At 39.0% G+C, this 21,822-nt stretch overlaps 1 protein-coding gene across 1 annotated transcript in view; it reads left to right on the top strand.

The window, feature by feature from the left end:
* LOC308056893 (interleukin-6 receptor subunit beta-like) overlaps positions 1-20,827 on the top strand; it is a 29,878-nt gene extending 9,051 nt beyond the window's left edge. Inside the window, exons 6-15 of the mRNA XM_080372830.1 lie at positions 2,380-2,521; positions 2,678-2,760; positions 5,286-5,496; positions 7,690-7,848; positions 8,876-8,998; positions 9,503-9,655; positions 10,966-11,109; positions 13,343-13,439; positions 15,973-16,036; positions 19,426-20,827. Coding sequence (XP_080228956.1) covers positions 2,380-2,521; positions 2,678-2,760; positions 5,286-5,496; positions 7,690-7,848; positions 8,876-8,998; positions 9,503-9,655; positions 10,966-11,109; positions 13,343-13,439; positions 15,973-16,036; positions 19,426-19,911 — 1,662 coding nt within the window. The 3' untranslated portion in view covers positions 19,912-20,827. The remainder of the gene's footprint in view (positions 1-2,379; positions 2,522-2,677; positions 2,761-5,285; positions 5,497-7,689; positions 7,849-8,875; positions 8,999-9,502; positions 9,656-10,965; positions 11,110-13,342; positions 13,440-15,972; positions 16,037-19,425) is intronic.
* The last annotated feature ends 995 nt before the right edge of the window (positions 20,828-21,822 follow it).

Genomic DNA, 21,822 nt, shown 5'->3' with positions numbered 1-21,822 from the left:
GTGCCTCACTGTCAGCTCAGCAGTACATAGCACACACGGCAGGACATCAACAGGATGCAGCTGAAGATCACACACAACAAGGGGAGCAAGGAAGCACAGCATGCAGCCGATTTGTAGGCAAATCTCACAAAGGTCCCTTAATTCTGTTCTAACAGATCCTGAGCTGTTTGGGAAAGAAAGATTAATAGTTTTATACAGGAAAAAAAAAAAAACCAGAACGACATGTCAGCTGGTTCATTAACCCATCAATGAGACACTACAGTCATCAGCAATGCAAAAGCTGAAAAGGATATCAGAAATGCCATGCAAACTCAAATCCTGATTACAGTTTAAGTGACGGGCAATATTAGTCTTTCTGCTGACATCATTAAATTTTCAAACTGATTAGAGATCAGGTTGCTGTGATTTTTAAGGTAATTCATACCTTACACACTTGGTTTTTGCTTTGGTTTTACACATTTCCTTCTTTGACAACAAGGGAAATAACTTCTCTGTAATACAAGATCAGTTGCAGATGCATTTTAGCACATACAACAGTGAGAATATGGTGCAACAAGACGACACCTAAAACTAAAGGGACAAAGAAAGAGGTGAAAAAAGTCATAATTTCAGTGAGATTGGCATGCAGCAGCAATGGTTGCTTTTCCTGCCCCTTGTTATGAGCACTTGATGCGAAGGCTTTGCCAACAGGCATGCATATATATATATCACTGAGTCCCTGAAACTGTGTTTTTCAAGCTATTCTCTGTAGTTGGATGAAGAATATGTGTAAGAAAGATTTCACCTTCCTACAGACAAAGTGCAAGTCTTGGAAGAGTTCCCATATTCATTGATATGCAAGTTCTAGACCATTCTATGACAGTCAGATACCCAAGCATTCTCCACCCAGTAGCGTGACATATAGATAACCATGTGCAGACAGTCTGGTACACAGCATGTGGAAGAACAGAGAGTTTAAGAGCAGTAAAAATGCATATCCTACAAGGTTTGGAGGCAGGGGAGACAGAAAATTCAAGTTAGGAATGTGAAGGACTAGTAGGGACAGCCACACTGCTTGATGAGAATGACAGAGTACTGAAAGACTACAGGTCATAAATACTCATTATCTCCCATGTCCCAGATGATCCTCTGAACTTAGGCTATAATCTCTGCATAATCACGTGAACGTAAGCTGCATTTACAGATGGAACTAGAGGGGAAGGGTGAGGGTGGGCATACAAGCACAGAAGATACATAAAGCTAGCTAAGAAATAGTGTTTATCAAGAGTAGCATCAATACACCTGTAATATAATATAACACTTGGGTCTTCAATCCGTTTCACTTCCCTGTTGTTCTGTAGCATATTTTGAGGTTTTCTGTAATATTGTGTACTGTGGGGGGGGTTGTGACAAAGCTAGTTTTGTTAGCAAAAGTATATGAAGCCAGTTAATTAACTCTAATAAAAAAAAGAAAAGCACTGCAGAAAACCAAAAAGAAGAGCTGGTCACCTAATAGTGGGGAATTTGAGCAGAATTCTGATGGTTTTGGTTTGGGTTTTGTGGTTGTTGGGTTTTTTTTGTAGAAGTTCATATAATTAAGAAAACAAAACTTCACAACAGACAAACGCTAAAACAATTATTTCAATCTGCAGTAACACTTCTACCAAAAACATCATAACACCTGTAACTGTTCAGAACAAAGGTCCATTTAATGCAGGATACTATGATCCAATAGCACCCACCAATGGATATCTGGGCAAGACTATAAAATAGTTCAAGCATATAGCAAGAATTTGCTATCATGTATTCTCCTACAGTTTTCAGCTCAAGGATTTCCTTAGACACAGGTGGTGTCTTTGTTTCAAGACAATCTCCTTCCCTGTACAGTCACTGGAGCTCCAGTGCCATCATCAGCTGCAGATGCACATAACTTCTGTGGTACTGAGGCATGGACAGTCATAAGTTCAGTCCAACCATGCTCCTTACCGCATCAGTCATGTAGATCAATTTAAATATACTATAACATTTGAGAATAAAGGGATTTAATTTTTTTTTAATACTTAATTTGATTTTGACATCTTGTTCTTCAGAATGCCAACAAGGCTTGGAGCTAAGTGGTAGTTTTTCAGTATTTGTATAATGCCTAATTGTTTTTAAAATCAATATTTAGACCTAAACTGTTGCTTACATGTCCTGACTGAGCAGAACAAGCTCATGAACAGGAAGGTATTGCCTTGAAAGAATGAAAAGATATTGGCTAAAATGCATAGTAATTCCTCTTCGATGATAGGAACCCCTACTTTCAGCTGTAGTTAGAAGACTGGTCCTTGGCTGAGAAAACAGTTAACACAAGGTTATGTTTTATTGCTGCCACATAAATTAAACATCATTTGGTTTTAGGTGCCTGTAGAAAGCAATGCTGCCAATGTCACCATTTCGAATTTAAATGCTATGTCTTCATACATTGTTCAGCTCAGATGCAAAGCCAAGGATGGTCTCCACTGTGTTTGCATTTGGAGTGAAGAGATTTTGGTCCCTCGCAGTAAGTGAAATAGTTTTGTCCTAGTGGGAATAAACATGATGTAAAAGCCTTTTGAAGTGTTGTATCATATGAAATAGCATAGTCAGATAATTTTGCAAATATGAAGAACAAACTAATTCATATGAGCTCCTCTCCATCTTTTTCCATGTTTACCAGAGCTCACAAACAAACCAAGAATAATATATAATGATACTACAGAAATCTCTCCAGGCAGAAGAAGTGTTCTTCTGAAGTGGGAGGTAATGTTCAGTTTGAGTCTGGGTACCTTCTATTATGTCCATGCTATTAATTTATTGCTTTATAGGAAAACTGATTGTATTGAGACTACACTGTATAAGCAAAAGGCATTGAATATTGTACTTTTGCTTCAGGATTCACTGCATTTGTATGGTGGTGGTTTAGGTGCTAGAAACTAGCAAGGAAAAATAGCACCAATTTATAAACCTTAAAAGTTATTAAAACAGCACTGCGCTTAAAGTCATTGACTAGAATAAAGATTCTTAGCAGCTTACCTAAAAAATTGCTGTGCCTCAAGTTTGTCTCTTGAAAGCTCCTCCTAAGTTTTTAGTGCATACAAATGACACACCTTGTGTTTCATGTGTTCCTAAGGACCATTCATATTCTAGAGAGACCAAAACCTTTTAGAAAAGCTTGCTAAATCTACTGACTTACTAATTCAGAAGTGCAACTACATTATAATCAGGATAGAGAAAGAGCCTCTGGCTTACAAGAACAGCATCTAACTGCACGCTTCCCATGATGACATCTAAAGTTCAAACCTACATGTCAGAAGCATCCCCTCTTCTGCAGCAGGAATCATTATCTATCAACTGACTGACTACAGCAGATCAGTCAGTTTTACCATCTGAAGTCATCTTGGTAAGAAATGGAAAACTGACAGTCTTGAATATATAGTTGAAGGTTCCACAGGCCATTTCAAGTAAGCAAGGTGTTCGTAGAGGTGTTTGCGTGGGAACCAACCAATTCTATCTAGATTCTGAGATCAAGAATGTCTACAAACTCCAAGAAGTTTGACACAGGGGACATCCCCGGCAGAATGGACAGAGACTGGCAGAGTCTTGAAATACAGAGGGTGAATGAAATTTTGTAGTTACCCTTTGCATTTTTGTTAAGAAAAGACATCAGAGGAAATGGACACCTCATCTCCTGATAAGGATGAGAGATCCCCTTTTTCCCTTATCTCCTGAGATGAAGGTAAAGCTGAAGAGTAAATGATTCATTTTGTGCTAAAGCAAAAGACCACATGTGCCAATTTAAATGTAAAGCTAAGATAAATTTTCCTCTATCTAAATGCTTTAGTTAAAAAAGGTAATATTAAATATAGTAGCAAGGCTAGGACCTTCATTCAGGATAACACTTAGTCTATTATATGACATAAGGTTCAAGTTCAGATGCCTTCAAATAACATTGAGGGAAGGAGTGCACTCAATAATTAACATGTTAAATGTAAAGAAAAAAAAATAAATCTTTGGCTGTGTTCGGACCTGAAACAAAAAAAAACAGCTTGAAGGTGATAAAGGCTAGACATAGTTCTCCACTTTTGCTAACGTTAAATGAGTAGCCTCTACAGAGTCTGGATCAACAGGAACAAGATAACTGGCTTCAGCTCTGAACACCGAACCAGGCAACACACACTGCTTTCATGGCTGCAAATAACACAGGACCCCCTGCAGGACTGCACAAGACAGAGCAATGCTAGCCTTTTCCAGTCTCATTTTGCTGAGCTAAGAAAGCTAAATTCTGCTAGTTTCTTCTTGTGTGATAGACCTCATATTTCACATATCCTAGGAATTATTTCTCCTACGCAGAAAGTTTTTCCAGTTTCAAAGCCTGGTGAGAGAACTATAACACTATTCCTCCGGTAGCTTTACCTGAGCTCCAAGTAACAGCAACAATTCTTCCTTCCCTATCCTGGGAAAAACACCTGCTTCCATTTTAAGAGCTTCCAACTTTACCAGAAGTTATTCTTAACACATGTGTCTCTGCCTTTTAAATTACTGAATGTCACCTTGTCTGTTACTCCAAAAGTGTCCAATTATTTCATTAAGATAATCCAATCTCCCAGCTTTATGTCTTCACACTATTAGTTTTGCGCCAAGAAATAACAGAGAAGCTTGATATCAGAAATAATCCTTGCAGGATTCACAGGCCTTCACGTATCAAGTTCAGTTTCTATCTAGATTGCAGTATTTCCATTTCTGTGCACTCATTTTCCAATCTGTCATGAAGATTAGTGCGGTAAAATAACAAGTGAACCATCAACACCTAAAAATTTGTATCAATGGATATATAACGTGTTCCAAAGTTGTCGTATAATTACTAGCATTTATCCTCAAAGAGACCAGATGCCTAACAGAACCTAGTAAATGAAGGCTCCCAGAGGCATAAATTGCAATTAAACACCTCTCATTAACTTTCACGTTCCTAATTATGAGGGGTATGTTCCAGTGAAATGTAGAGAACATCACAGCTGCTTCACTGCTGTTATTACTAATTGGATACACATAGCTAAGATCTCAATTAAGCAAGACACTTAATCCTGTCCTTAATCCTCTCAGTTTAAGCATGCTTTTAATTTTAAGGAAATGCTTTTCTTCATTGATTCCTAATAGCCTAATTAAAACAGTATGATTTTATCCCTATCATTAAAGGTAACATTTTGTTTATACAATTTAATTCCTCTTGATTTTCTGCACAGGATGTAATAACATTTATAGAATAATAATCTTTTTCCTCTTACTAGGTAACACAAAGCGAGAACATCCTTGGATATTACATTAATGTGGAAAGAATACCCAACAGTTGCAGGAATTCACCAAATCGCATCTGTCTAAAGAATAGAGAAGTTCTTCTAAATCTCTCCATGGCTTATTACAGAGTTAATATTTCTGCGTATAACAAAGCAGGAGAATCTCCACAAGCCACCTACATTGTCCCAAATGTCTCTGCATCAGGTACTTACCTTGTAAGTCATCCGCTAGAGCAGTGGAGTTTTATGAGCCATCTCTAGGCTACCTTTTGACAGTCTTTGGAATCGGGTTAAGCATTCTCTTGAATATTCATCAGACTGATATTTTGCACAGTAGGAGTCAGTACTGTTTCTTAAGAAAGGAATTTGATCGACGTTAACTAACAGACTAAGCAATTTGATGTTCTGTTTAGCACTTCTTGTTTTCTCAGGCTAGAAAAATAACTAGCAGCACTGTGAGGCTGCACCTCGAACCCTGTGTTCAGGTTTGGGCCCCTCACTGCAGGAGGGACGTAGAGGGGCTGCAGCGTGTCCAGGGAAGGGCAAGGGGCTGGGGAAGGGTCTGGAGCACAAGGCTTGTGAGGAGCAGCTGAGGGAACTGGGTGTTTAGCCTGGAGAAGAGAAGACTTGGGGTGATCTTATTGCCCTCTACAACCACCTGACAGGAGGCTGTAGGCAGGTGGGGGTCAGTCTCTTCTTCCAGGTAACTAGCGACAGGACAAAAGGCAATGGCCTCAGGTTATGCCAGGGGGTGTCCATATTGGATATTAGGGAAAAAAAATTAACTGAGAGGGTGCTGAAGCATTGGAACAGGCTGCCCAGGGACATGGTGGAATCACCACCCCTGAAGACACTCAAAAAACATGTAGATGCAGTGCTTAGGGACATGGTTTAGTGATGGACTTGGCAGTCCTGGGTTAGCGGTTGGACTTTGTGATCTTAAAGGTCTTTTCCAACCTGATTCTGTGATTCTATGAACTATGTGTTAGATCTACCTATCAAAAAGGACTCATGGAGTGTATTCAAAGTTAATTAGATGCCAGCAGTTTAAACAAAGCTCAGAATTATGTGCAAATCTAAGGTGTTTGAGCTAAGTAACTTAAGAGACCTGCTACTGTCCTTCATTTCAGTGTTACCCCTACTGGCACATGGGAGGAGGAATAGATAGGGTGTATATGTCATATTCCAATGAAGATGTGAGCTTTTCTGATCCTAAATGCATAGGGTTTTTCATTTAAACAATATAATATTTTTCTTAGAATATAAGCTAGTTTCACTTGTTACAATCTTGAGGTATAGTTAGTACAACATAAGAAAAAACCCTCTCTTCCAAGTTTTTTGTTTTTTGAGTTTTGTTTGTTTGTTTGTTTTTTTAATTAAGCTCTCTCATGAGCTAGTAAAAAGTGTACAAGGACCCTTGTTGACATCCAGACAGATGGAATTAATTGATTTAACCAGGATTTTCTAATGCACTCCGCTCATTCTGTTCTCCTTTGCCCTGCAAAGACTTTACACTTTGGTTTTGCCTTAAATTTGACTGCTTTAACTTTATTCTGATGAAATATGTGCCACCACTTCAAGCCATCTTTTGACTGACAGCTATTTGTTTACTGAACTGCTCAGCTTTTGTTTCATGGCTCTCTCCAGATACCTGTTTCATATTTGGTTGTAATTCTATGCAGGTTCTCTGTCTCTGTCATGAATTATGAGGAAGATACCTACATTAAGTGTGTTCCCAAGATAAATTCCTTCTCAGCATGCGCAACTTTTCCTCAGCTATTTTCTTTAATTTTACTTCATTATATTTGTTTTCAGACAGGAGATGAAATGGAGAATTTTGTTTGTCTGCCACAAGATCCACTTCTTACCCCAAAATGACAGGTTGCTCTTCTTCTCCCTTAGGTTCAGTCAGATGGTCTTTCCTAGTTGGATAATCTGTCTTTAAAAATCTCAAAATATTTAAGATCCTTGCAAAAAATGCAAGGAATATGAAATCATATAGCTATAATCCATAATGAGCCCCTTCTCTTCCTCCCCCAGATAAGCACTATCTCACAGTTGCCCTATGTGTAGCAGTTAATAGTGGCTCTCAGGAGGTTATTTAACCATGTCAGGCTTCTTCTGGCCGAGGCTTGGAACAGCTGTTTCCCCTTTTCCAACTGTGGGAAGTTAAAGGTCATGAACAGCAATTAGCACTGGAGATCCCAGACATCATTGCAAAGTACTAGTTGCTAAGTTGCCTGTACTGACATACTAGTGTAAACCTTACTATACATTGATCACCTGCAATGATAACAACTTAATGAATAAGCTTTGAAAAAAGAGCAAAAGAGAAAAAGGAAGGAAGGAAAAAAAAGCTTTCCTGTTTATTGAACTTTGACAGTATATTTCTTCACAGACTTGCCTGGCCGAATCCATGTCAAACACCAGGGAACTAATGCAGTTGTCACCTGGACTCCAGAATACATGCCGAAATGTTTTGTGGTTGACTGGGGCACTGGTAAAGAGGATATGCGCATGAAAATAGTAACTACAGCTACTGGGAATTTCACACTAGGTAACAGCAACCGCCGTACATACTTACGGAGGCACCATTTCATTTACTGGTTGTTTTTGGTTGGGGAGGGTAGGATTTTCATCCTATTTTTGTGAGCCAATGGATAAAAGAGCAAAGATAAGTACAACTCTTATCTTTGTCTGGTGCTGAGACATCATCTTATTTTTAGCAACACCAAGGCAGATAAAAAGCAGAGTCTTCAGCAGAATTCTTCTGGTCACAGTTGTACAAAAAATGCAGCTCAGCTACTGTTGCTGATATAACGTTTCTCCTTGTCCACACTCCAGGCAGACCTATACACTACTGGCTTTAAAAAAAGTTTCTCTTGTGCATAGGTAAACTTAACTTTAAATATACACTGCTCTGTTACAGTCTCCCTCAGATTATTTTGTTTTTATCCCAGTGTTTGCCTTTGTCAAAACCTAAGTTCTCAACTCCAGTATTCTGTTTACCAAGCTAGGTGTGATGATCTGCATCCAGGGACAACTTTATGGAACAGTCATTGAAAATGTTGATTAAAATCATGTAGGTAACTCTTGGCATTTAGGACTGGCTTTTAAGTACAGTAGAGAACATTTAGCTTCAGAGTTCTATAAATGAATGCACTGTTTTTCTTGGTCCTTCTGCAACATCTGCACTGCCACATTACATCTAGTTCTTTTATGCTAGCTGAGGGAGAAATACTGTCCTTAAACTAAGATATCTACTGCCATTTTAGTTCCCTACTTCTCTTTCAGCAGCTGAGGCCTTCCAGAAGGAGACTATAAGCAGATCTGGCATGTTTTAAGAGAAAACCCATGTTACGTCTTGTTTTGCTTTTAAAATAGTTTGTATTAATCTTCTAGAGACAATGAAGAAGGATGTATATATTTTGTACTCAGTGTAAAACACTGTAAACTTATACTGTGCTTTGAGTCTCAGAAAGTAAGAATTATACACAAAAGTTATAAAGTTGTTTTCTCTCCTTCCCTTCTTTATCATTTATAACTTTGCAGTAAACCTTGATGTATCTTTATTTGTTTTCCAGACAATTTTCAGCCATATAAGTTGTACAAAATAATGGTACATGCATCTGATGTGTGTCAGTGTGAAAATTTCACAAGACATGAAAAGACTTTTGGAGTGACCCACTTTTATTCAGTTGAAGGAGGTATTCCTCCCCTTTATATAAACTCGTTCTTTATATTTCTTCTCTCTTCCTATCTGCAGCAATAAGTAATCCTATACAAAGTTTCCTTTCCAGGTGATTTAACAGCATCCTTCTGTTAACATTTTTTTTGGTCCTAGCAGTCAAGCACTGGCAGTGAAAGACCTGGATGTTGTTCCTTACTGACAGGTCCACAGAAATATTATTACACATGACATTACCAAAATAACAGAAAGAGGGTCTCAGAGTAGCTCAAATTTAAGTGTGGCCAAAGTTAGATTTTCCAATCTCAATTTGGTAATGTCTTATATTGCAAGTTAAAGCAAATGTGGCTGTGGCTATGAGTCACAAGTTCTATTTTATGGGATTTCTCCTTTCTCATCCACCCTTAATGTTATGACAACTAGAATCAGGCAAGGAGCACTCTAGGAAGCTGCTAGGTTTCTGTCTTGTATATCTATTGAACAAGTATTGATGCAGAACTTAAATTATTGTCTGATTTTTAAGTTCCTAGGACAGGTCCTGCTAATGTGACAATTCTGAATATCACAAAGCATTCTGCACTTGTGAAGTGGACTGAAATAGCTGCCGAGGACTGTTTGGGCTTTCTCCAGGGTTACAGGATCAGCTACACAGATTCATCAAGGAAAAAGTCTCTGGGTAAGTCACCGAGGCTCAGAACAAAGCAGCAGCTCAGAGCCAGGACAGAAAAGCTTCGTACAGATCACTAAGTGCTATCACAGCACACTACTGAGTTACTTAGATTTCCGTGTGGATTGGGTGTTCTTAAAGATCAGCTCCTGGTTGGAGTTTTAATGCTCCTATGAATACCTAGAGTTTTCTAGATACATCTCAAACATCGGTAAGAAAATACTTCCTTAAAAATTACAGCTCTAAGACTGCTGCTGAATTCTCTAGTAACATTGGAAGGAAGATGTATGCTTTCAGTGTTTCTGAGGTGTAAAGAGTTTGGACACAATACTTTTATGTTTCATTGCAACTTAGCTAAGCTTGGCTCTAAGCCTTTCTATAGGACTTAAGAAATTCTGTATTTCTCTTCTGAACTCAATTAGCAGGGAATACAATTCATATTTCTTACCTGTCTTCAGAGACACTATTATTAATTTAGTTTTTAGAAACATTTTCTTAAATTGATGACTTTTGTGTTTAACTAAAGAAGATGAAACAAAAGGAGACAGAAAGCAGTGTCAAGGACTGCACTTAATTTTATTTTTTTTCCTCTGCCCTAATCAGTCAATACATCAGTGAGACAATACCCAATTACTATGTTTTTCCAGGCAGGGAGAATAATTTTATTGAAGAATTTTGGGGAAGGAACCCTAGAAGCTACAGCACCATTTCCACTTCTACGAAGATCTAAAATTCACAGTGACAAACTTGAAAAGTAATTTCTGTCCTGCAAAAGGCATACAACAGCATAATTTATTGCATTATTCTGACCAGGGCAGAAGTCATTGCACCATCAGAAATAAAAGATGGAGTTCAAAGCCCTACAAAGTAGGTGAGGCAGAATGCACAGCCCCTTTTCTGTACTGAATCATGAGTAGTAGCAGTGATATTAACTGAGGTGAATTACCACTGACTACTGTAGTCAGGGTAAGGCATGTGACTGAGTCTAGCCCTTGTGTTAACAGTTACAGCCAACATGAAAACCACTGTTCAGCGTCTCAGGTCTGTTTTCCTGTCACATAGTACACACAGCCTTCTGCACTTACCACCTAAACATCCGTGGTGTGTTAAAAGCTCCCTTTTTACCTCTGGATTTAAAATGCACGTAAGTATTATGGAGAAACCTTGTACCCATCTGAAGAACATTTGCACAGGGTAGCTTCTTCCAGGTGTGGATGTGGGCACAGAAATTCTGTCTTTTCCACAGTCAGCTACATTGATACAGACTCAGCCATCAGAGTTCATCTAATTGTCTCCTTCCCCAACCCCTCTTGTTTCAGCTGTTACTCTCAATTCTTCTACCACAAGTTACCATCTTACCGGACTGAAGGAAAAAACAGTCTACCGTGTGCAGATTTCAGGATTCACTAATGCTGGTGAAGGACCCCCAACTCTTTCACAACCATTCAGCACTCCAAAATATGGTACTGTGGGGGCTCTACGCACCTGTGCTACCCAGCATCAATCCTTGCTTTATGTACTATACATACCATTATTCTCTACCCTTTCCAGCTTTTCAAGGAGCAACAAAGTGCTCATGCGCAAGATTTATTAGTCAGTCCTTAGTTAATGATAGGAAACACGAAAAGTTATTCCTTTGCTAGAGGTAAACTATGCATTACACAGCTCTGCCTGTATTGCATTAACTAACACACAGGCAACACTTAACTGGGGTTCTGCATCTCTGAAACTTTTTCTGACCTTTTTATGCCAGCTGTATGCACATAGCTTTATTTACGGCCCATTCCTGCCATGCAGTTCAGCAGTTTAAATATTCTGCCTGTAACTAGTTAAGTTCAGTAGCCTTTGCTCTTGGCACATCCTAAGCAATCATGTAAAACTGGTTTCCAGTTAGACCACTGAACCGGTAACACTAATAATAAATACGTAAAGTCTCAATTGTTCCTGTTGTGGGTGACAGCTAATCAAAATATTTTTTGTTTCCTAACAATCGAGGTACATTTTACATAAGTCCTGTAGTTGGCTGGGGAAAGTCTGCATTTTTCAAAGGTACCAGGATAAGCTAAGATCAATATAGTTACATCTATAATGTCTCATAAATTGTAATCATACAGGGCTGGCTAACTATGGTCTCTCAAACATTCATAACACCTTAGCAGTTAAGCTAAATCTAGCACTGCAATAGACCCTTTGTAGTTTGACCACAGCTTCATTCAGTTGAAGCTTTCTAAATAAACAAAAAATAATAATAATAATAAAAAAAAGTAGACTAAGATGGTACCAGCCACAGGAAATATAACCTGTGAATTTCAGAGACAGAAGTATGCAAACAGCTTCTCGCTACTACAGCTTTTTTGTATTATGTGAAGGAGGTATACACACAAACAACTGAATAGTCAAGAGTGTGAAGCAGAAAGAAAAAGGAAAGAAATTAAAAACCTTCCTTGAAATCAAACAGGGCTTCTGCCCTGTCCTCACCCCCACCAAAATCCTTTCTCCTGTTGAAACAAGAAATTCAAGTGCCTCCATTGGAGCTTTTCTGCAGAACTTTATTCCACACATCTTACCAAAGATGTAGTTGGATAGGATTCAATTTTTGAGGAAAGTAACAAAAATGCAGACTTAATTTAATGCAACATTTTAAAAATGCAGGTTATTACATTGCATTTAACATTACATTTGCCATTTCCCCACCTCCCCAACATTTCATAGGTTACTTAATCCTTTAGAAGAACCTCAGGTTTCTTTACTTTGTCGATGAAAAAGGCTTTTATGATAATTTGCAGCTTTTCAAATACTTTCTTAAGCAAAATCAAGCAGCTGTTTGATTTTTTTTTTTTTAAAAAATTGTTGGCCAGTGGTAGGAAAATGAAAAGCAAGCAGCCTTCCTACAGATGCGGTTTGTCAGTATCAGCAACACCATCACAAGCTGACCATGCTTTCCTGGTGCTATTTTGAAGCTTCTGATTTAGCGATCTGTAAAGAACACCTCAACCCCAACCCACTCTTCACACAGAAGGCTGCTTTTGTTCCTGTGTTAGAAGCACTGCTCTGGCTGCCTGAGCACTTTATCAACCTTCCTTAACCTTTCAAGCACTTAATCTCCTTCAATCGGGTGGGGTGGTGCGAGGAAGCATCTCAAGCAAGTATTAACACAATAGATGTAGGTTCACAGCAAGGGTTGACAAATGGCTGACTGCAAATAAAATTGCCTTAATGTTCCTAACAGGTACCTAACCAAACAAATCATGTTATTATCATCAGGACCAGGTGGGATCTCACCAAAAAATCTCAAACCCTACTAGTAGAACCTGGAAGAGATTAAAAGCCACTTTCATTTACATAGTTCCTTATGAAGTCAGATGCATCAGGGCCCTGACCCATTAAACAAGCTACAGCTCACGTTCATGTAATAGCAGGTGAAGTAGGTAAAGTAATCTTACTATAAAGTGTTTAATTTAGTTGATGGATTTAAGAATCAGCCCATACATCTATGTATCTCAAAATTACAAACCTGAAAGCCTCAGACCCCCCAGAAATTCCAGGCCTTGTTTTAACCAGATTTCACTTACAGAAAACCCAGAACATGCATAAAGTTTGACTTGACTTCAGTTTGAAATACTTCTTTTGCCAAGGCAATATAGCCTTTCTATGCTAATATTGTAAGTCTGATTCATTCTTTTCATTTCCCATCAGATAAAGGAGAATTTGAAGGTTTTGTGACTGGCCTTTCCTTTGGCATCATGTTCATTCTTGTTTCTGCACCTCTTGCTTTTTCCCTGCTGCTTAAAAGGTAAGGAGGGAATATTGGCTGAAGTTCTTAGCAGTGCTTCCATTTTGCTTAACCCTGAGTTTCATAGCACTGGACCATTTTTGTCATTAAAAGCAATAGAATGTAAAAAGCACACAACACAAAAGATACACACTCATTTACACAGGGAGAGCAGTTATAAAGCACTATAAGCTGGTTAAAATAGTTTGTAAAATACCTGTTATCTTTTGGCTTTGGTACAGCTACCTGACTACCTCCTGTCTCAAACACCCTAGAAAAGAGCAAGGACTATTTCTCACAGTGGAAAATAGGTTACATATATGGAAAACCCATGCATTTAATTATTTGCTCTTTCATTCCCAGCTGATAATCATGTCCCTTCTATTGAAAAACCAAAATAAATTCCAGCAGCATACACAAATTGATGTTGCTATCTAAGCAGTTTCCTGCAAGCACACTTGGATGTTAACTGTATAAATTATGCACATAAGTGCATAATGAGAGGGAGTAATGGATGGATGAGTAGGAAGAAGACAGAATAATAAGGGTCCCTGTAAGATATGGATGAGGTCCTCCTATTTTAGGAGAAATTCTTCTCTGCATTAATAAAGTACACCACCCTCAAATTTATCTGAGATACAATATTAGGGGCATACACTACCACTAAAAGAAAAATGGCTTGCATAGTAATGGATTCTAATATTAATTTTCTGATAAACCTAGTTGTGTACAACAGTTCATATTACTATCTTGATGTCCTGGAACACTGCCCTTTCTTTTTCTCCTTTTTACAAAGCATCAGCCTCAGAAGCTGAAAGCACAACTGCTAAAGGGCAGAACAGACAGACAGTACAATCCATGGCTTTAAAGCCATACATCATTACATAGCTCTCTTCAGCTTATGCATCAGGCTAAACTGCCCTTGCCATTGGGAAACAGACCACACTCCACATTCAGTCTCCTGTGCACTTTCTTTTTCAGATTTTAATTTAAGTTGCTCTATAACTAATCCAGTATTTTTAACAAGAACTTCTGAGACCTACACAGACGTTTTGACTTACGGCAAACTTCATTGTGTTAAATATAAGATCACACTTCATTGTCTAGGCCCATTAGGAAAGAATTTTTGGCAAATAGAAAAACAGCACACAGAAGCCCAACGTAACGCTACAAAATTGCAATTAAATATGTAGTAGTATTGAACAGTTGGAACTGAGGCAAAGGGTCCCAAGATCCCCTCATCTCAATTGCCTGCTTGATTTGTAGAAAAAAGACTGACCGGCCAGCCAAACACTCAACTTCATAGGATCAGCAAGGAGATCCAGTAATTCTACAGCCTCAGGCTTCACCTCAGAACACAGCCTAAACAGGGGCAAATAACTTACAGCTAATAAAGTACACATTTGATTTGAAAACCTAACACTGAAGTCACCACCAGGGCAGGTTCCTATGGAAGTGAGTCATTGCCCAAAGCTCACAGGGGGGTGCCAAGAGGTGTGCTCACTCCGCTCCCACAGGAGCTGATGATGAACAATCAAGAGTGACTGATGCTAATGGGATCAGTCAGCTCTGCAGAAACTCCTTTTGAAATTCTCATTCTGGTCCACTGCTGCCCGTCCGAAGGGAAATCACAGCTGGCCCCTGCTAGCCTGGGGCCAGCACCAGCATCCCAGGGATGTCAGGAGTGATGGGCAGGTCACCACTACAGCCCACCCTGTCTGGAAGGGCCAGGGAGGGCAATGCCTGACAGGGTGGTGCCCATGGTGGCCCAGGGATGCTGGAGATCATAGAAGCCTGGAAGGAGCTTGAAAAAAGGACTATGATGAGAGGTCTGTGGACAAGCAGCCAGCTTAAACACATTTGAACAGCTCAATGGGCAAACTCAGCTCTGCCTTACACACCCCTTCCTCTACAGCAGAAGCAGCAGGTGTGAGCTTTTAGTAAAGGCATGTTTAGGTTTGTGTCAGGGGAGACAGTGACATACTGTATGTAATAGCTCTCAGAAAGAGCCAGACTCAAAACAATCAGGAAAGAGCATGACCTGTAGTGTCCCCCCTGTTCTCATCTGCAGGTCCCAGGCAGAGCCTCTTGCAGGCTGCCAGTGCCGTGGTACAGAAGCTAAAAACTGCAATAGCTTGCTCTTTGTTTGAGGGAAAGTAAACTTCTAAATATAAGCCCAGGAGCAAATACTAAATCAAACTTCATCCTACATGTTCCAGAGTCCTCAGGGAAGATGGAGGTTTTGTTGAAATGATAGCAAAATAGGAATATACCATGATTAAAGGTATAGAAAAAGACAACATTACCAGCTCCTGTCACAGCTCCTTTGTCCTTAAACAAAGATGCTAATCGTCACTAATTCAGCATTTCAGTGTAGACTACCAAGCTTGGTCTTCAGCTTTTAATTGACATCGTGCTTAATAGTCATCGTAGAATGTCTTGTTTGATGGTCATGAAAATAGCAATAAAATGTTACATATAAATGGTAGTTAATTTAAATCCATAGGAAATATCAGTCATTTAACCTGACAATAAAATAAGAAATTTTTTTCAGGCTGAAAATGTCATGCTGGCCCAGTGTACCAAGTCCAAGAAATAGCAATGCACTCCAAGATATGGCAAGTACTCTTCTGATGGTGTGAAAAAATACACAAGGGAGATCTTTTCTACTGATTAATCAGTAATGCTAGTTATTAGTCTTTTCACACTTCACCCTAGTAAATGTCTAATATCAACAGTTGGGAAGCTAAGGTAATATTAGAAATATAGCATGGGGGAGGGTTGTTGTTTAGGCATAGTCCATTGCACTTTTTATTTTAATAAAGGTTCTCAGACTTTTTGAGAACATTATAGAACATACTTAAAGGTATGGGCTGTTAAAAGAACAAAGCAAATTTGGATAGGGGAAGATAGAGTCTAAACAGAGAAATTCAGTTTTCAACAACTGCAACTGATTATTAAGTACAAGTTATACAAAATACAACTCATTGTGGCCTATTTCCACAGAAGTGTCAGGGAAAGACTACTTGCCTTCAGAGCAACCCCGGGTTCTAACTGGTCAGCTGGTAGCTGGCTGGGGGGCACCTACTAGTCAGCAGGCACCAGGGTTCAGCCAGCATGTGTTAAAATCTTGCCCACAGCTTTCCCATATGCTTTGTTAAGGATACCTAAATTTCAGGACTGAAGAACTGCCTAGAAATCAGCTGTTAGAGGAGGCTGCTGGGGACCATGTTATTCACTTTTGCCTATTAGTGGACTTACTTGAATCTTCCTTTCCTTATCTCCTCCCTTTTAAACAAGTTTCTGCTTTAGTTTTGCTGACACCAGATACTCAGTCCTTCCCCTAGGGCACCTCAGTTTATCTGCCCAGTCACAGACCACTAACCATTATGTTTTTGGAGCAGGAACTTACACTACTTTCCTTTTAAAATGTCTTTGTTTTTTTCTGGCAGATCTGAACTTAATCTGGCACTCATAGATCTAGTTTCTCAAGCCAGCTTGTGAGCTTTAACAAAGCAGGCTTCTATCTATTTAGTCAAAGATCAGGCAGAAGCTGGGAGGTATCTACAAGCTAGAAAATGGCCAAATCTAGGACACAGTGTGAAATCATCAGCAACATGACAAGCTACTAATAATCAAAGGTTCTGCTGAACATCAGCGTTGCCTCCTTCAACAGAACAAGTATGAACTTTCAAGGACTTCCTTGCTTGCTTTCTTTCTTTCTTCCACCTAAATGTAGATAAAGAAGTGATGAGCTCAGAGGTAGTATCAGATAGTCATTTTGCTAAAGCCAGATAATGCCGAACAAAGGAGGATCAGATGTACAAATGTACAGCTGTACAAAGTCAGCGATGCTGTTAGAAGATTGCAGTTTCACTGTTTTGTTCAGTTAAAGAAACTGATCTGTTTATGAGCACCAAGCAACTTCCAGTTCTCAGTGCTGGGATCCAGATGTCCCTCACTGACCACTCCATCAAAAATAAATCCACCTAATCCTCTTACTTCTTCTCCACCATGCATTTAGAAAGCGGGAGACCTGCAGATTCAATACTTGTTTGAAGTAAAACTTCTCAAAGGCAAAAAAAATAAGGAATCCAGTATATTCAGCATTTGGGGAAATTCAGCCTTAAAGAAAGTGCAAGACCTGAAGCTGTTTCAATGTAATAATCTTGGGTGAAGTTGAATTGCAGGATAGAAGTTCAGCAAGAAAGGAGTAACTACCAGCCAAAATAACCTAACAGGTTCAAAGAATAATTTGTCATTGTGAAGCGGTGCAGGTAAAAAACATTGAAGTTGCATGTTATAGAAAGGACAAATGGGTTTTATGAACCAGAGTACCACTTCGACATAAATACATTAAAGCAAAATATTACCTATTTAAAATGCATTTAACTGTGCCTGCAAAGGCAAAGCGATTATAAAGGGAAATAACGACTGTATTAGCCGAGTCTGGTAGACAAATACTATAATGTTGATAACATGGCAGGAACAGAACTAACACATCAGATAAGGGTTTTGGGGAGAACAGAAAAAGCTCTGTGTGAGGAGACAGGACAATAAAGCAGTTACCAGATATGTTGTCTAGAAGTAATTTGATGTTACTTGATGATGAAATGTAGAGAAAGGTATTCCCTGTAAAACAGAACCAAGGAGTAAATCTTAGTGTATTGTGTGTTTTTATTCTATTTGTAGGTTGTTTCAACTGAACCCCATCAGGTTAGTTGAGCAATGTAGCAACTCTTGACAGAAACACACATACAGTCCAGATAGGTGCCAAGAGAATTTGTACTTTAAATCCAGACAGAGCATTCTCTACTGCAGTCTAAGGCAATGAAACATCCCATGGTACAGAGCAGCAGGCGCAAGTGAGGACACTCTCAATTCAGTCAGAACACAGAGGCCAGGAGAATGAACTATGGAAACGAATGTGGCCAGCCAGCCACCCCATCAGTGTCCTGTTCTTCATGTTTAGACAAGATTCTTCAGATATTCTCCTTCTTCACCTATTAGTGCCTCTTTCAGACAGAAGCTTACACAGAACTGATTTTAGATTTGGTAGGTGTAGAGTTCAGGCTCCCATTCATAATAAATATGATAATGGAGATACGTATCACACAGGTCTTCATTCAAAACAAGGCAAAAGCTGACCATCTAGAGGTGTCAACTCATCCCATTATCAAAGAAAAATTGAGATATTTTACCTGGGATTGCTGAGATTCCAAAGAACAACATACTCCTTTCCAAGCCAGACCACAAGAAAGAAAATAAAAAACAATTTATACTTATTTATTTATTGCAACAAAAAAACCCCCAACAACCATAATGTGTGAAACAAATTCAGAGCAACTGAAGAGGGGGGAGGAGGAAAAAGGTGGGGAGGAAGCTAACAGTTTTATCACCCTGTCCATAATTTTTAAAAAATTATGGCAAAAGTGGGCAAATGCAGCAGAACAATCTAAATAGAAAAGAAGGGTGCTTGGTGTTGCAAACTATTCTCCATTTAATCATCCAGAATTTGCAAAAGCTGATAACCCAAGATACGCTTAGATCACAACATGGCATTAAGTTGAATAACAAACTGCTTGCAGCAGCTGATACCCGAAGCTTAGTTGGCTGCTGTTCAACTCAAGCTGCTGCCTTTTTGTATTAACACATTTGTTAAACTTTTTGAAAGCTGTGGGTCTCGGAACGGCACATCACTAAGCTTACATTATATCACCACTACATTTTGTCCCAAGCACACATAAAAACAAGAAAACCTTTGCTTAAATAGTATGGGAGAGGAGAAGATGAGCCTCTGAATTAAGGAAATAAGTATTTTCTTCCCTGTTTTTTTTTTTTTAAATAAGATGAGATGAAATGCATTAGTTAGCATTATTATATAGGCAGGACCAGGTTGCCTGTCTCCTAGTTTTAGTCTTTTGTTCTGTATGTCAGTAAATTGCTGAGTGCAATTAGCAGAGGTATGGTGCTAAAATTATTCTTTCTCCTTATTTTTGTCTTGCAGACTAGCTGGAAACCTGTTTCAAAGTCGCTGCTTCAGGCCCTGTCAGACAATGATACCACCAGCCTTTATGTCATAGAGCATGAGTCAAAGGCTTCTTTGAAGCTAGACCTCTTCACAGGTGGTGGAGAAGACAGCAAGTGTGACACTTGCCAGTCAGAAGAACCTAGCAATAACACAGACATAAGCCTAAGGCATGAAGAAATCCCTGAAGAAGCAGTTACAAGTGAAGAAGAAGGAATCATTTCCATTACAGTACCACTTTTGAGTGACTACACCAGCATGGAGTTCAGCCAGAAAGCCCTGATGAGTCTGACAGTGAAGGTGCCTGCAAAGCCTGCTCATCCCAATCTGGAAATGGAGCTAGGCAGTAAGCCAGCACAAACTGTGCATCAGGTTTTGTTTGCTCCCCAAGACTATCTCAAGCAAAGCCAGGTAGTGCTTTTGCCATCTGGACCAGCTGTCATGGGACAAGTGAATTCAAACTGAAGCATCTTTGTAATTGCCCATACCATAAAAGCAAGTTCCAAAACCCCTGATGCTTAAATGGAGCCATTTGGACCATATAGGACAGTGAGCTTGTGACAATAGTTAGTCTGTACTCAATAAGGTTCCTTGGTGGACTAGATCAATGGTATAATTACGTTAGCTATTTCACTACAGTCGTTCTCTGTAAAGACCTACTGTCCTCACACAGGCAAAACTTTCAGGGAACTGTATGGAAAACCTTCTGGTAGGGTACTACCTGCTAGGTGCTTAGTCCCAAGGCGCTCAGGAAGCCAGTTCAAGGCTTCTGCTCTAAGTACAATGTTGTTCTGGTCATCAGGGGAGTTCTCTAATCACTGTGGTCAGTTTAAGACCTGATTTTCAGATCTGATAAGTTCTTCAGTAGAAATTCCAGCAAAAGCGTCTATCACTCCAAAGAAGCTTTTCAGCTGGTCAAAGCTGGCCTAACAAAAGAGTGAAAAGCCTTGCATTTAGGAATAGAAAATTATGCTTCTCCATATACGTAAAGCACCATTAAGTGCTTTATGTCTTAGATATTTACACCTTTATTCATCATAGACGAATAGTGCTGTGTAAATTAAGATCGTAGTAAGTATCGTTACTAGCACCGGGGTGGTTTTTTTACTTGCATTAAAATAAGGCTATTTCTTCCTACATTTATCTATGCAAAGCTTGCACAGAGGAGGAGTCATTGGAATGCAGGGCATAAAAGGGTCTTCCATAATATGCTTTCTCTGTTACTCCATTATGTATCTCCATGGTGCAAGGAGTCTGAACTGGTTTTCCAGCTTGCAGCAGCTTCTCACCCATGAACTCTGTAGGCATTAATGGTTTGCAGTTATTGTAGACAACCCAGTTTATTGTGGTTGTCTCTAGTTGAAGGGGCATTTCATTAAAATGTTTTGCCACAAAGCAATGTACACATTACCTACCACTCACCCTTGTTACATCTGCTCATTGAAAGAAGAGGTAATAGGAGCAACTCTCCATACCACCTCAAAGGTCTAAGCAGTCTTTTAAATCTCTTTCTTTGTTTTTATAACTTTGATCAGGTGACTTTGCCTGATTTGAATTTGGGAGAACACAAATGATCCCACTATTAGCGGAGCTGTTGCTACTTGCAATGTCTAGTAGAGGGGTTGAAATGAAAACCTGTTATGGACGATGAGGTCCTCAAATGTTATAAAATCATTATCAAGCAGTCATGTGAACACAGCCTAATTTGTCCATTTCGAAAATATGAGAAATATCCATGCTTCTTACTTACAGTATTTCTTCCATTTCTGGTCAGAGCAACTTATTTTACTGGTGCAGTTGGTACCTTCAATAACTTACTCATCCCTGTAAACATTGAATTATTTTTTTCTTACTCTGTGCCTCCCAAACCAGTACATATTATTATGTTACATATAAAGTATAAAGTAAACACGTAGACTCAAACCAATAGCTTGTGAGTAATTTCAGTGTATGAAGCAGCCTTCAAATGCGAAACTCAAAAGACAGTTTTGGGCTTTTGACCCGGTGAGGATTGCTCTCATGATGTTAGCCATTGCCTGACATTTTGCTAAAGAAAAACCACTTATCAGGCCAGAAGAATTTCCCTAAAAGTATACATGGGCCTATTTGCCTCAAATAGAAGGGATGTATATACTCCACTTTCAGTTATAAAGCTCACAGTATAATTAATTCTTAGTTGATCTCATTAGAGCAATACTATACTCACTATTTGTATAACGGCTAGAAACTGTACATTTGGGAGAAGGAGAGATACATAGAAAACCCTGGTATGAAGATTAAATATAAATGAAGAACTCATCCATCATGGTGTATCCTTTGAGAGCAAAGAAAGAAAATTTTATGTGGAGTGAAAAAGAGTACATTTGCTAGATAGTT

The sequence above is a fragment of the Falco punctatus genome (genome assembly GCF_963210335.1).
Source record: "Falco punctatus genome assembly, chromosome: Z".
NCBI classification, from domain to species: domain Eukaryota; kingdom Metazoa; phylum Chordata; class Aves; order Falconiformes; family Falconidae; genus Falco; species Falco punctatus.
The sequence above is the reverse complement of the archived record's forward strand: the minus strand, read 5'-3'. Positions and strand labels throughout refer to the sequence as shown.